General features: G+C 36.0%; 1 protein-coding gene and 1 pseudogene across 2 annotated transcripts in view; one reads left to right on the forward strand and one right to left on the reverse strand.

Moving 5' to 3' along the window:
- The window catches only part of UBR3 (ubiquitin protein ligase E3 component n-recognin 3), a 260,446-nt gene extending 246,060 nt beyond the window's left edge, over window positions 1-14,386 (forward strand). The window contains exons 36-39 of one of the 2 annotated variants that reach the window (XM_026454174.1): window positions 3,119-3,298; window positions 9,627-9,836; window positions 10,409-10,548; window positions 11,978-14,386. In XM_026454174.1, coding sequence (XP_026309959.1) covers window positions 3,119-3,298; window positions 9,627-9,836; window positions 10,409-10,548; window positions 11,978-12,095 — 648 coding nt within the window. In that variant the 3' untranslated portion in view covers window positions 12,096-14,386. The remainder of the gene's footprint in view (window positions 1-3,118; window positions 3,299-9,626; window positions 9,837-10,408; window positions 10,549-11,977) is intronic. The other variant, XM_026454176.1, reaches the window with a different exon arrangement.
- LOC111522147 lies at window positions 6,985-8,072 on the reverse strand (annotated as a pseudogene).
- Window positions 14,387-16,483: the final 2,097 nt, after the last annotated feature.

Raw genomic sequence — 16,483 nt, forward strand, 5'->3', positions numbered from 1 at the left:
TATGAGATCATGCAGTATTTGTCTCTCTGTGACTAGCTTATTTCATTTAACATAATGTCCTTCAGATTCATTCATGTTGTGACAAATGACAGCATTTCCTTCTTTTCTTAGGTTGAGTAATATTTCATGTGTATACAGTCATCCGTCGTTATCTGTAGGGTTCCAGGAACCCCCCCGCAGATACTAAAAGCCTTAGATGTTCAAGTCTCTTACATAAAATAGTGTAGTATTTGCTTATAACATATGCACACTCTCCCATATATTTTAAATCATCTCTACCCTAGATTACTTATAATACCTAATATAATATAAATGCTATACAAATAATTATATCGTATTATTTGTATTTTATTTTTTTAAATATTTTTGATGTGTGGCTGGTTGTGGAACTCATGAATACAGAGGGCTATTTCTTTATTCACTCATCCATCAATGGACTCTTAGGTTGATTAATATCTTTGCTATTGTAAGTAATGCTGCATTGAACATGGGCATGACCAGATGGGTTTATCCTGGAATGCACAGTTGGTTTGGCAACAAAAGTGAATTAATTTAGTTCACATATTAATTGGATAAATGGGAGAAAAACCATATGATCATTTCATTTGTCAAAGAAAAGCATTTAGCAAAACCTAATGTCCTTTCATGGTAAAAACACTCACAAAGCTAGGAGTAGAAGGGGATTTTCTCAGCCTGATAAAGAGCATATCAGAAACTCTTAGCTAACATCATACTTAATAGTGAAAGACAGGAACAAGATTGGAACAAGACAAGGATGCCTGCTCTCACCACTTTTCAGCATTGTACTAAATTTTCTAGCAAGGCAGGTAGGCAAGAAAAAGAAAAAAAGACATCCAGAATGGAAAGGAAGAGGTGAAACAGTTTCTGTTTGCAAATAAAATGACCTTACCTCTAGAACACCATAAGGAATCTCCAAAGAAACCTGTTAGAGCTAATAAACAAGTTCAGCAAGGTTGTAGGATACAAGATAGATGTACAAAAATTTCATTGTATTTTTATACACTAGCACTGAGCAGTCTGGAAATGAAATTAATAATTCAATTTATAATGGGGTGATGAAAATATTTTGGAATTAGATACTGGCAAGGGTTGCACAATTTCATGAATATACTGAAAACCACTGAATTGTATATATATTAAAAGAGTAACATTTATGGTATGTGACTTATACCTAAAATTTTTTTCTAGCTGTGTGAAAAAAGACTTGTATCCAGAATGTGTCAAAAATTCTTTTAACTCAAGTGTAAGAAAACAAAAACCCAACACAAAAGTGGGCAAAATACTTGAATAGATACTTCTTAAGAGAATATATATGAATGGCTAACAAGTAGATGAAAAGATACTCAACGTCTTTGTTCATTAGAGAAGTACCAATTAATTAATATCACAAGTGATAATACCAAGTGTTGGCGAGGATTTGAAGTCCTAGAAGTCTAATTCACTGGAATGCAAGATGGTCTAGTCAATTTGGAAAAAGGTTGGCAGTTTTTAAAAATATTAAGCATATGCTTACTGTACAACCCAGCAGTTCTGCTAAGTATCAGCCAGAAGAAATGAAAACATATGTCTACATTTAGACTTCTAAATGAATGTTCACAATAGCCTAATTCATAGTCAAAACCTGGAAACAACCATCAACAGGTGAATGTATGAACAAAATGTGGTATAACATGAATGAGTCTCAAAATAAGTGAAAGAGGCCAGGTACAAAAGATTACATCCTGTATGATTTTATTTACATGAAGTTTTTTAAAAAGCCAAAACTATAATAGTAGAAATATCAGTGACTGCTTGGGTCCAAAGAGTAGGGGCCAGGATTGACTGCATAGGAACGTAAGCAAATTTTAAGGCGTGATGGAATTATTCTGAAACTATTGTGCTGGTGGTTGCATGACTATACATTTGCCAAAATTCATTAAACTATACATAAAATGGTTGAATGTTATGGTATGTGGATTTATAGATCAGTAAAGTTTTTTAAAATGCCTTCTTTGTTAAACTATATAAATGGAAGATTTGTAACTTTATTTCTAGAGATTTGAAAATTAACATCTTTCTCAGTCTGCATATTTTTCTTTTTCATCTGCGTTTCTTCTTTGTAGCATATTTCAGAATTTTGTACTTAATGTCCATAATTAGTTTGGCAGACCTTTGTTGGATGTCTGCTATGTGCCAAGCGTTAGGAGGACAGAGTTCCTACTTCCAGAGAACTCACAATCTTATGGAGAAGGCAAATTTGTTTTTAAAGTAATTAATAGGAAACATAAATGCAAGAATAGAAGTGTTGACAAGGTATGAAAGAACTAATTATATCTGAATGGAGCTGGGTGGCCTGAGGTTTCATTAAATGGTGTCAGGGAGGGCTTCCCTAGTGAGCTGGAATTTGGAGGAGAATAGGAATTGATTCCGTGCACAAGGGAGAGCAGAAACATTAGCTTCCTATGTGGTTCTTTCGGTTAAATAAAGAGGGTTTGGGGAATATATTTCTGTGTTTATAAGACTAATAAGCTTCTTTAAAAATCAACTTTTAGGATATGAGTTCTTGGTCACTGATATATCTGGTACTTTTATTAGCAAATAGAGCTTTGGATTACCTGGCTACTAACAACCCCACCCCTCTTTTTAAAACTAATTTTGTTTCACACTCATTCAAAGTCTAGGCATGTTAATTAGCACTGTCTCTTGTGAATTTCATGTTTTTACTGTTGTTCCTTATCCACACTGACAACCTACACGTTTTAAACCAGAAACAACTTTCTTTTTGCTCCAAATTAACATTTGCTTTCATAGAGTAGCTAGGTTTCATAGAACTATTAGATATGTAACGACTCTATTTAAAAAATAAATATATGAAAGAAGCAGATGACATTTAGGAGTTATATTTCAAAGAGATGTATTTTGAGGATATTTAGATATAACAGCTAGGAACCTTTTTCTCTCTTGTTTCTCCTACTCCCTTCACTTTTTTTCAGTTGACTCAGTTAAGAAAGTTTTCTTATTGTCTCAAAGTAATTGATGAGGATGACCCTTAAAATCTATATAATAGGAAATGTTCTTCATGAAATATTTTGAGAATTTTCTATTTCATATCTAAAAGGAAGAAGAAGAATTTTCAGTTCTTGCCAGCTGCCTGGGACTTCTGCCAACATTTTACCAAACAGAACATCCATTCATCAGTGCCTCCTGTCTGGATTGGCCGGTTCCAGCATTTGATATTATAACTCAGTGGTGTTTTGAGATAAAATCGTTTACTGAAAGACATGCAGAACAAGGAAAGGTATGTTAAAAGAGTTGTACTAACTTGCCACGGTGGTGATATGCTAACAGGTAAGAGAATAATGAAGACTGTTAAATTTTAGGTCATCTGTGTTTGACGGCAATTATAAAACTTGATTAAATTGAAAAAATGGTTAACTTATGTAAATTGCATTTATGAATATAATGGCAGAAATATTTCAGCTAACAAAGATGAGGCATTAGTCAACACTTTTAGTTTGTTTGGGGTCAGCAGATTTTTATTGAACACCTTAAGTAATCATAGCATTAGACTTGGTAGATACAAATGAATTATAAGGTAGACAAGGAATTGTGTTTTTGTTTGAAGAACTGACATATTTTTAAAATAAATTGGACTAGCAGATCTAAAAGGTCATGTCTTTAACTTTAAAATTTGTTGGGCCTATGCTACTGGCTCAGCTAGTGAAAGGGGTTGTATTGAAGATGAATAGAGTGGGGACAGCAGTGAGTGGCTGTGTATGCCATGGTTGGAGGCTCAGAATTCTAGAACTACAGTTTTTTAAAAATTGAATAACGTGATGAAAGTAATATTTTGGGGAGTAATTCTGGTGTCTTTTTGGTGGATAAATTAAGGATAAAGGGAAGCCAGAAAATATTTAGGTGGTGAAGAAAATCTAGACTATTTTTCTGATTGTAAAACTTGGAAAGTAACTAATGTAAGAGACATTTGAGAAAAACATAGGACTTGGTGACCAGATGTACATGACTTTAAGATCTTGAACTCCAATCATTAGGAGAGTAGTGTCTAGTATATATAACTACAGTAGGAAGGTGCCATTGCTTAAACACCACTGATGATGCCCTATTGCCTATGGAAGAAGGTACAGACTCCTTGCATGGCATTCAAGGATCTTCACCATCTTGCTTGCCTTTCCATCTCATTGTATACCCCTCCTCTGCCATTACCTTGCTCAGATCACAAAAGCGTATTTCATAAGTATGCTATACATTTTTAAACTTCTAGAACATTACTTATTACTGTTACTAAAGCAACCTTCCTACCCTTCTGTTGAATTAATAATCACTGTTTGCTAAGTAACATTTACCTTTGCTAAATAAATGTGACTTCCTCCGTGAAGATTTGTCTGATAGTCCATCTTCCTTACATCCTAATCCCTTTTTTCCCTGTTGTTCTATAAGGCTGTACTTTTGTGACGGTCTCTAACAGTTGCCATGTTTATTACATTTGTTTCTTTAATGTGTCTGAATGTGGGCTCCATGAAGCAGAAATTGTTTCTTATTTATCCCCAGTTTCTAGAAAGTGTCTCATATAGACTAGTCACCTAATAAATATTTGTGGAACAATTAAGTTGTGGGGTGGTGTCATTGGCAGAAATAGAACTTATGAAAGGGGAGCCAAGTTTCAGGGAAAATGAGAATTTTAATTTTGAACATCAAAAGGACAATAAAAAATATTTCAGATGGATATGTCAGACTAGATTTAATTTTTAAAACATTGAATAATAAAAGCAAGATAAGCATAAGTTATAAATGTCTCTGCTTTTGTTCTTTTCCGTTTTTTGCTGAAATCCTTAAAAAGATGCTATCTCATTTTATACCCTTTTTTTTTTTAAAAAAAAGGGAAATTCAAGAAGTTAACTGAATCTTGCATATTACATATACAAATATCTTCCTGTCTAATAATTTCTTTATTCACAGAGCATATGGCAATAATTTGACATCATACTTTGATGTCTGAAAACCTATGCAGAATGACATGGAGTAAGAGATGGGTATAATTGTAGAACCAAGGCAGGGAAAAAAGTAATGAGCACACCCAGAGTTTTTTTTGTCTTCATATGAGCCATAGGTTAAAATCAAGCCTACATTTTAGATGAATGATTATTGGTATGTATGCTGATGGAAAACAGTAATTTATCATTTTAAAATGTTTAATCTTTTTTATATAATTAGGTGATAATTATTTTAGAGGCAGTGTAGTAGACATTTGATTAATTTATTAATTTATGCTAATGCAGAATTTTTGCCAGTTATGTAAGTGCACCACCATTTGACCTGCATCCCCACTTGCGTCCCTAACCCTGATCCTGACCCCTAGGTCAACCTCAGGAAGATTAATCTGTATAGAGAGACCTAGCAGGGTAAATGATGACAGGAGCTGTGTAGTCCAACAGCACTACCCTTGAAAAACTGTCTGTGAATTACTACTTCTGAATTTTTGTATCAGTTAAGATTCTTTGTTCAGAAACAACAAAATGCAGTTCTGATTTAAAATAAGGAAAACCAAAGCAAACTATGACAGAAAAAAAAAAAAAAATTCATTGGAAGCATACTTGGTAATGTGCAGAATTAAAGAGCTTAACTGTCAGCGCTTGGGAGGGAGAGAAACCACAAAGATCTCTGGTCTGTTTTCTCTGAAGTACTGCCACTAGATAACTAAGCTTCAACCATTTTCCTTCCATCCGTTTGCATGCTCAAGGTTCAGATTCCTGGGAGAGAGAATCTGGGTGGCCTAACTCTTGTAATACATATACCCTAGTGGTGGGGCAGGATCTTGTGTTGGGGGCAGCCCCATCAGAACTGTATGGAGCAAGAGCAGGGGTTATTTTCCAAAAGAACTTATAATGTTATTAACATAAGAAAGCAGCAAAGGATGCTAGGAGGATTTAAAAAACAAACTGGTGGCCCACTACTTTCACATCTTACCTGCCTGGCACATACACACCCTTCTTCTCATTCACAGAATTTCACTTCTGCTGTTCAAAATGATGTAACCATTTTACTTATGACTGCAAATGCATCTGTGACTTTCCCAAATAAGCAACCTGTTGTCACATATAGTCCTTACATCATCAGGCCTCTCTGCATCCAGTAGCTCTGAGAGATGTCCATTGTTCCTATCATTTGTTGTACTCACACCCAGATGGTCTGGAACATTTTAATTAGTACCTACTCACACTGAATTCAATAGTAAGAGAATGAAAATGTTGCAAAGATATATGACACAGTAAGCAAGATTTGCAAGTAGTCATAAAGCTGCAGCTAATATACAAATATATATGACTTTATTCTTTTACCATCCGTGATCCAGCACACCTCACCTGATTGGATTTGTTTGAGCAAGGATGTGATATACCAAACTTTATTCTGAGAAGGCTGAGCTTCTGGTGATTGGTCGGTCCTGTCTTGTTTCTATAAGGCTGTAATCATTCTGTGTTAAATTTCTGCCTTTCAAGCTTGGTCTATGGTCGGGGTGGCAGTAGGCATTTTTAAATTCCAAAATATTGCTCTACCAATTGTATGGCAACATTTTTATTCTTCTTGATAGTCATGGTCAGTCCCTCCAGGCAATGCGATAAGCTATCCTTGTGATGTGGATGGCATATACCACAAATGTTCCTAGTGGTCTAAGGAACATAGAATGGTCAGATGACATTTAGTTTCTAATTCAGTATAACCAGTGTTATAAACTGTACTAGAGGATAGATAGTACATAGCTCCCTTAGCCTGTAAATCCACAGAAGAGTCCAGAATAGCAGTGAAGCAGAAATTTGAGACCAATTTTTTTTTTCCATTTTAATGTTTACAATTTAATAAATTTCTTGATTACAGACATGTAAGGCTGTTTGGTAGTATTCAGAAACATCACAGTAATGGCAAGTTTTTCAATTGGTGTGTAGTCTTCAATAAATATCTATGAAACTGTCAAACCAGTATGACTGTATTTATACCTCCATAATTTTCAGGATTGTTGGTAACCAGAGCATATTTTCCCCAAATAACCTTGCCTCCTTCTGTCACAAGGCCCAACTCACTCACGTTTACCTCAGTAACAGTACCTTTGGTAATAACACCCAAAGTTATATACATTGGGAATGAAGGACTCTTCTTTACACCAAGTATTGTTAGGCAAAAGGTGGCTCTCAGTTCAGGATGTTACATGGGCTTTCTTGAAACGCAAGCCCATTGGCCTGCTGAATGTTCCATAGATACATAGTTTTCTTGTAAAGCCATCTCCAACAAAGTAGAGTTTAGTAACCATCCTCTTCCATGCCTTCTTCTTTCTCTATCCTGTTGGAATAACATTTTTTTTTTCTTTTTTTTGAGACACAGTCTCGCTCTGTTGCCCAGGCTTGAGTGCAGTAGAGCGATCTTGGCTTACTGCAACTTTTACCTCCCGGGTTCAAGTGATTTTCCTGTCTTGGCCTCCTGAATAGCTGGGATTACAGGTGCCTGCCACTATGCCCAGCTAATTTTTGTATTTTTGGTAAAGACAGGGTTTCATCATGTTGCCCAGGCTGGTCTTGAACTCCTGACCTCAAATGATCTGCCTACCTTGGCGTCCCACAGTTCTGGGATTACAAGCATGAGCCACTGCACCTGGCCCTGTTGAAGTAACTTTTAACACTTCTGTTTCTCCCTAGGTAGGTACTTTTAGACAGAGGGACTTTCCATTTTCCCGCTTTCTCTTTTCATTTCTGCTTAATCATACTGGAAAGTATGTTAGCTTGAGGTTGTCCCTCTCTGTCCAGCAGATAGGCAGGTACTGCTCCCTGTGGAGTCTTTTTTTTGTTTGGTGCTTCTTTTTTCATGCATCTTGATAGTCTTTTTCATTTGTATTTTTTCAGCATGGTGCTGTTTAAGATAAAGCTTAGCCTTCAGACCAGTCATTTTCTTTGCCTTCTTTGAATGTTCATAAGCCTCTCAACTTTCCTTCTTTCCTTTTCTCATAGTAATCCAAATGATATCCATTAGCATTCACAGTGTAATTCAATATATTTGTTCTGTGGCATGGCACAGGCACAGCCCCTGGGGTGTAAAAATTCTCTCAATTTTTGGGTCTCTTGTGAAAATTCTCTCAGTTTTTGGGTCTCAGAGACCCACGAGCAAACTCCACACAGGCCGCAACAGGAAAGGCAAGACCGAATTTTAGGTGTAATCATGAGAGTTGCCACAACTGTTAAATACTTTCCACCTCTTATTTACCATACATATGTATTCCAGTTGTGAGAAAGGTCACCCATATATACTGGTTGCTTTGTAGAGCATACACATTCTGTAGGTGTTTTCTTCCAGCTGGTGCCATTTAAAAATTTGTAAATTTCATGAATTTCATAATTTTATGGCACTGAAAAAAACAGTTTTATAGTTCATGATTTAAAATACTACTGCTTTTTTTAGATGATTGAGTATATGTTAAGTTCAGTGAATTCCATGGACATCCACCTGTTGCCTTACATCTCTCTTCATGAGGGAAATTATTGGAGGTAATGTGCTATGGGCTACTTGATAACATGCAGCCTAACCTATAATAAGTGTCAAGTTCAGTGAGGACAAATTGTTATCCCTTCCCTTTAATGGAAGGGTTCCACTGTAATCTACTCATTTCAGAATGTGTCATCCTTGGGGTCCAGGGTTGGGCAATGAGTATTGGCAAATGATGTATTGTATACTGTTCTTATAATTGCTTCCATGGACACTTTATCCATTAACTTGTTGATGAGGAACAAGCTAGCTTAGTTACTCCTCTGATTTAGGTAGATTATGGCTGCATGTAGGTAACGTGATATGATCTCCATTTAAATTGACTATTACTTACAGTTTCTTAAGGTGATAGACTCACACTACATTTTATCTGTTTTAAGTGTGAATGGAGTAGCATCTAGAAACATTTAATGCTGTTGCCAGTATTTTTATGCAGCTGCAAATAGTTAATAAAGCATACCCTTCAGGGAAATTTAACTAACTTGAAAATTTTTTTATTCTTAAAGCAAGAAATGTATGAAAAGAATTCTAACTCAGCACTTAAACGGATATAAAAGATCTTAACAGCTTGAGGTGTAATGAATTGTACATATTCTAGGAAAGAGATTCTACATTATAAAGTATTAAAGTAGAAAAAATGAGTTATAACCATGATCTCCCCTAAAGAAAAAGCTAAAGAATTGTTTGAGAGTGGTCAAAACTTGGTTTTAAAAAATATGTAACTTTTAAAAACCTTTGCACTATGCATGTTTAAAGTCAAATACAATTAGATGTATTTCCCCTGCATGCTTAGAGATGGTGTTTTTCTTTTAAAGTAATAACAAGTTTAAATGTTTTAGGTTGCTTAATCTAAAAAATTAAATCATATTGTAATTGGAAACGATAATACATTAAAATAGATAATGGTAACTGTTGAACTACTATTTTAGTCATGTATAAACTGGAAATGAGGGGAGTGTTAATGAAGAAAATAAGCCACATTCTTGGAGGCAGATTTTTCTTTCCGTAAAAATACCTTTAAGAAATATATTGTGTTAGTGACTTAAATACATAAAACTAATGAATATTTTTGGATGTTTTAGGCCTTGCTTATCCAAGAGTCAAAATGGAAATTACCACACCTACTACAGTTGCCTGAGAATTATAACACCATTTTTCAGTACTACCACAGAAAAACCTGTAGTGTCTGCACCAAGGTTCCTAAAGATCCTGCTGTTTGCCTTGTATGTGGTACTTTTGTATGCCTGAAAGGACTTTGCTGCAAGCAACAAAGTTACTGTGAATGTGTATTGGTAAGCAATAATAGATAATACAAAATTTATGAAAACATAGATCTCATAGCACAAGGAAAATATGGTCAAGCCAGCTCTTCATATTTAACCACTCTTTGAATTAAGTATGTAATACATACAGGGATTGTGTGTTTTTTAATCCAGTAGAACAGTAAAAAAAGAAAGTCTCTGAGGTTTTAAGTGAGTGAATCCTTCCTTAAGTACAATTCTAGTTCTCCTTTCACCTACTATCCTTTAATGGTATATACTTGGGAATGTGCTGTGAAACAAAAGTCATCTGTGCTGTTGGAGATACTAGACTCTGAATTAGATTGGCTCTTAATTGCTTTACTAGATATTCCTTACCCAAATTCCTCTTAATGTATTAATAATAAAGTGTTAGGAATGGAGTTATAAGTTTAACTTAAATGAAATCTTACTATTTTTAAATCACTGTATTATTTAGAAGGCATTAAGATATTCTTGATTTTATTATAAAGCCTATTTGATTATGAAGTTCATTAATATATTTTTAATTTTATTATAAAGCCTATTTGATTATGAAGTTCATTAATATATTTTTAATTTTTTAGCATTCTCAGAACTGTGGTGCAGGAACAGGTATTTTCCTTTTGATCAATGCATCGGTAATTATCATCATTCGAGGTCACCGCTTCTGCCTCTGGGGTTCCGTGTATTTGGATGCTCATGGAGAGGAAGACCGGGATCTTAGGTGAGATGTTCACGGATATATCCTGGTGTTTCATTGAAATTTGGTCAGTGAAAACCAATATGCTATTCCTGGCTTTGTAATTACAATTTTTTTAATATTAAGAAATTCTTGCCAGGCGCAGTGGCTCACGCCTGTAATCCCAGCACTTTGGGAGGCCGAGGCAGGTGGATCACGTTAGGTCGGGAGTTCAAGACCAGCCTGACCAACATGGAGAAACCCCCTCTCTACTAAAAATACAAAATTAGCCGGGGTGGTGGCACATGCCTGCAATCCCAGCTACTTGGGAGGCTGAGGCAGGAGAATCACTTGAACCCGGGAGGCGGAGGTTGCGGTGAGCCGAGATGGCGCCATTGCACTCCAGCATGGGCAAAAAGAGCGAAACCGTCCCCCCCAAAAAAAAAGAAAGAAAGAAATTCTGACTGTCATTAATTCAGAGCTATTTCTAGTTTTTGAGATATTGTCCCTATCAATATATTGAGGAAACATGAAATAAACCAAATTACCATGTGAGGTTTTTGCCACGAAGAATCTGTTGGCCAGGCCAGTGGCTCACACCTGTAATCTCAGTACTTTAGGAGGCTGAAGCAGGAGGATTGCTTGAGCCCAGGAGTTTGAGACCAGCCTGGGCAACATAGTGAGACCTCATCTCTAATAAATAAATAAATTAAATAAATAAATAAATAAATAAATAAATAAATAAATAAGCAAGCAAGCCAGGTGTGGTGGTCTATGCCTGTGGTCCCAGCAACTCGGGAGGAGTTGGAAGGATTGCTTGAGCCCGGCAGGTGGAGGTTGCATCAACCTCCCCCAGGTGGAGGTTGCAGTGAGCTGTGATCGTGCCACTGCACACCAACCTGGGCAACAGAGAAAGACTGTCTCAAAAAAGAAGAATCTAGTAAAAGAAATGCGGTAGGTGTGGTGGCTCACGCCTGTAATCCCAACACTTTGGGAGACCAAAGTGGGCAGATCACTTGAGGTCAGGAGTTCGAGACCAGGCTGGCCAATATGGTGAAACCCCGTCTCTACTAAAAATACAAAAAATTAGCTGGGCATGGTGGCAGGCGCCTGTAGTCCCAGCTACTCGGGAGGCTGAGGCAGGAGAATGGCGTGAACTCAGGAGGCAGAGCTTGCAGCGAGCTGAGATCGCGCCACTGCACTCCAGCCTGGGTGACAGAGTGAGACGCTGTCTCAAAAAATAAATGAATGAATAAAAGATAAAAAAATAAAAAAGGAGGCAGACATGGTGGTGAGCACCTGTAATCCTAGCTACTCGAGAGGCTGAGACAGAATTGCTTGAACCCAGGAGGCGGAGGTTGCAGTGAGCTGAGATTGCTCCACTGCGAGAGACTGTCTCCAAAAAAAAAAGAAAGAAATGCAAGTGAAATCTTCCTTGTATGATATTAATACTTTTTTTTTCTTTTTATTCTAGGCGAGGCAAACCTCTCTACATTTGTAAGGAAAGATACAAAGTTCTTGAGCAACAGTGGATTTCTCATACTTTTGATCACATCAATAAAAGATGGGGTCCACATTACAATGGGCTGTGACTCTCCACCTCAGCATTGCATCATATCATCATTTTCGCTACAAATTTATTTTTCAACAATAAGCTTTAACTTAATTTGGGGGATTAACACTTTTGCTGAGGGAGAAAAAGAAAACATACGTTATGAAGCCTTTCCAAAATTAGGTGCTTGGTAATCACGTTAATGGTATAATAATTTAATATCTGGAAAACATTAATAACAAGTTAAATTATTCTTTAGTGGTCATTTTTTAAGTGCACAATTAATAAGAAGCACAACTTGTTCACAAACTCATTCAGAAATGATTCTCCCAACAATGCATATCAGCTATTCATTGATACTTAGAGTGGGTGTGATTTATTTGACATTTTACTGCTTCTTTCTGTCTGTGTTTTAATTTGCATCTGCTAAGCATAATGCATCTTTTTTCCTCTGCCATTCTTGTGTTGATTTGAGAATTTTTCTGTATGTAATTAGAAAAAAATGTAAAACATGATTTATGTGAAATATTGTATAGTAAAAGTTGGTCTAATAGTAGAACTTTAAAATTTTTTCTTATTGTGAGGAATCTGTTAAAAGTTTAAGGCTTTGCTGAAAACTGAATTCATTCTCAGGAATTTCATAAATCTTCTCCCCAGGTAAATAATTGAAATAGCTGTAAAATAAGTAGATAGCTGCTGTTAATATAATACAGTACATTTTGGGGGGCATATGTGTGGTTGGGGGGGGTCCTTAAAAATCAAAATTTGCCATTTCAAGTTGGATGAATTACTAGAGGTAATAACAAATCTTACTATAAAATCAAGAGGTACATACATTGGGCAGATGTTGATTCTGTGCATGCCCACCTTTTATTACCAAACAAAGTTTTGTTTATATGATTGTATTAGAAATGCTCAGACTTCCCCAGAAATGAACCATAAGTTTTGGAACTTTCTTTCAGCTCAAGAGGTTCAGCTATATTGTATTTGTGCAGTGTAATCACTGCTATTTCTGCTTGGTTTCCTAAAAGGAAAAAAAAAAAGGCGCAGTGGTGATGACCCTCATGAATGAGCCTTGCTTCTGCATTCTTCTTAGAAACTGCTGTGAAAAACAATTTATGTGTGCAGGGTTTAAAAATCAGTAAAAATGGGAATGATTGAGCTAAAACCCACTCTATGAGAAGGAAAATTACTGAAAAGCATGTGATATATTGCTACAAAGATTTTTTTTCCTAAATGATTCAGTAATTGAGTATTTAACATATAGTGCTATCAAATCAAGCTATCCCTGGTCCTTTGGACTTCCATGGCTTGTTATATAAAATCACATTTTTACACGTAAAAATAAACTAAACAAATCTAATGATAAAGTATAAAAATAATGTCAGATCCATGTTCTAAAAAATGTTTGTAATGATATGACATTACAAGAGTATAAAAATGGATATTAAATGATGGCCTTGCATTAAAATATGGAAAGCAGAGCAGTACATATTCAAATGTATTCAAAAAGTCAAAAAATTACCTATAGTTCTACAATAAAATACATGGAAATAGCTTGCTATTTTTATATACATTTCCAAAATATTAAGATAACTTTCTGTAAGACTCAAATGATTCTGTTTGACTAAATAGCTGTCCTTTCCAACACATTGCTACTTTTTTAAATACTGTATCATAAGTTCAGCCTGTCATACTTTTTGCATTGATCATTATGAATACCAGACCATTTGTAAGTGTGGTTGAAGAGCAAAATGCTAATTTACATCTCTAGTAAATACTGTTACAGGATTCATGAACTTGAATAATTCTGCAGTTTGAAACTCTGATGCTATATATACATGGTATAATGTATTCAGACTTTGATTACTACTTATTTAAAATGGAATGTTTTATGGTTGTGCATATGGATGTGAAGTGAAAATATTAGCCTTAACTTTAAAATTTGGGTGTTTGATAGTGTTTATTTTGATATTGGTGAATTAGTCACCAGTAAATTTTAAAAAAGCACTTGGTTGAAAATTGTACTTGAATACATACATGCATGCTGCTAAACTAGAACTTTAATTTTTCCCCATAACTTTTATAAGTCCCATTTATAAACCCACTTTTAAAAATAACAGGTCCAAGTTAGAGTGATGTGTGTATATTATTCAAAAAAATGTACTGGTGTGATATCTTGTATGAATGATCATTTAAATACAGTACATTACTGTAGAAGCTAAATTGATCTTTATAATTAAGCAGAAATTACAAAACTAGGAATAATCAACATTGTAAGATATGTTAATAAAAACCTGCTGTCATTTGGTTTGTGAAAGGTCCTTAAAATGTTTACTGCTTACATGTTTTTTTTCCCCCAAAGATATTGACAGTAATATATGTGAGTGAACATGGCTGAAAAGATCAAAGCATAACATAATTAGTAGTTGCTTTAGGGTGGAGTAAGTGTGTAAAGGGTTTGCTTTGCCTTTTTTTTATTTGCAGAGCTAGTTCTTGCTTCTTCAGTCCTTGTCTCATAATCAGTGCACAGTCTTTGCTAAGTGTGTGTGTTTGGTAGGGGGAGAAGGAAATGAGTATGTAGATCTGAGGAACACGGCTGCGGTGGTCTGTGTTCTTTTCTGAAAGTTCCCAGCCAGACTTCAGAAATATTTAGTGCTTTAGGAGAATGTTTATTTTGAGTGGTTTGCATTCTTGTTTGAATTGACAGTCCTCACCGCTACCTCTCCATCCTGAAGCTCACCATCCATCTATCAGCTAGCAGTCCGTTTCTCTTCAGACCTTTCTGTTTTATGTATTCCGATATTTACTGATTTCTGTGACTTAGAAAAGATGCTGACTAAAAGCACTGAAGGCTTAGAGGAAACAGCAGTATGGGAGGAGATATGGTCTAAGACTCTCTGTATTATCTCCAGGATTCTAATTGCTGACTCTCAAATGGCTGTTGATGGCTTATATTTGAGATCATATTTGGGGTTGAGGGGGCACAAAGCATGGTTTTAACCACTAGAATCAAATCGCCAAGAGAAGATGAATTCATTGGTGAGGATGCCTGATAATTGATGATTGTGGGAGAGCAGATGACTTATGACTGTGTCTCAGTCCCATTCACAGCACATAGTTCTTTCCTCTGCCTTATGATCTGGCTAGATAATATTAAGCACTGCTTAGTTCAACAGGGATGAGTTGGAGTGGGCAAAACAGCAACACGATCACTTCTCTATTTATGACACTTCAGCCTCTCTATTAATTAGGCATATCAGGTATGGAAGAGCTATGACCTGCCATCTTAATATACAGTAATCTACAAGCAGTGGAATGAATGTGACTTCAGCTGATGCAACACAGTGAAAGCACACAGTAGAACCTTGTGTAGAGCTGCCTTTGTGCAAGTTAAATTAATGTAAGATGTGACAGTACCAAAATCAGTGAGGTAGAGTCCAAGAACAGACCAGAAGGAGTGGGGTCAAAAGCACAGATAAAAACTTCAGGTTTAGGGGAAAGATACAGAGAAAAGGAAAGAAAGTCTAGAGCAAAAAAGAAGATTTGTGTCTTATCCTCTCTTGGTGACAAAGGAGCAGGATCATGTACCAAGAGTGAACAGGCCTAGCATATCTGGGGGCTTGAGATAAGTGGCAAAAGCTTAGACATATGCTAGGAGAGAGAAGAGGCCAGAAATAAGGGGAAGCACCACTGAAGTTATATTCACAACTGAGTGGGGTTAGAAAACCTAAGTTTATGGAGCCAGTTAGAAAGATTCTGTAACTTTATGGAGCCCCTGAGTTGAGCAGCTTAGGACCTGAAGGATAGAAATTAGACTGCTAAATTAACTGGGGATTGGACTGATATAGTATGTAAAGGGTGCAATATAAGTTGATAAGAGAATTCGGGGTGCTGGTTCAAATGAGTGTGGGGTTCGTGTTGGATTTGTAGGATAAATTGAGGGGCGTAGGATTGGAAGTCACAATAAGATTTAATAAGACAATGAAATCTTTCAAAGTTTTCTTTTGAAATGATGCAAAATAGCTTCATTGTTGAAGCATTTAAATTCATTTATTTAGTAAATACTGAGCTCCTCCTGTGTACCAAGTGCTGTGATAAATACTGGAAATACAGTGGAAAAGAAGTCAGATAGTCCCTTCTCTCACCTCGCTTTCTATATGATTAATGTTACAAACGGTATGTGTGTTTGGAGAAGAGAAGTAGAGTAGAAGGTGCTATAGATGGACCCTCTAAACCAGACTTGAGTGTATGAGGAGGCTTCCAGTGGGGAGAGATGATCCCTAAATATTATGTAGGCGTTATCTGGGTGAAACAGGTGTGGAGAATAGTGATTCAGGCAGGCATAGAGAATATTGTTTGCAAAGAGTGGAGAGAGCACTTGTGGATGTGAAAGGGAATCATTTTGACTGTAAGCATAGTTGCTTT

This window comes from Piliocolobus tephrosceles, chromosome 11 (genome assembly GCF_002776525.5).
Source record: "Piliocolobus tephrosceles isolate RC106 chromosome 11, ASM277652v3, whole genome shotgun sequence".
Lineage (NCBI taxonomy): Eukaryota > Metazoa > Chordata > Mammalia > Primates > Cercopithecidae > Piliocolobus > Piliocolobus tephrosceles.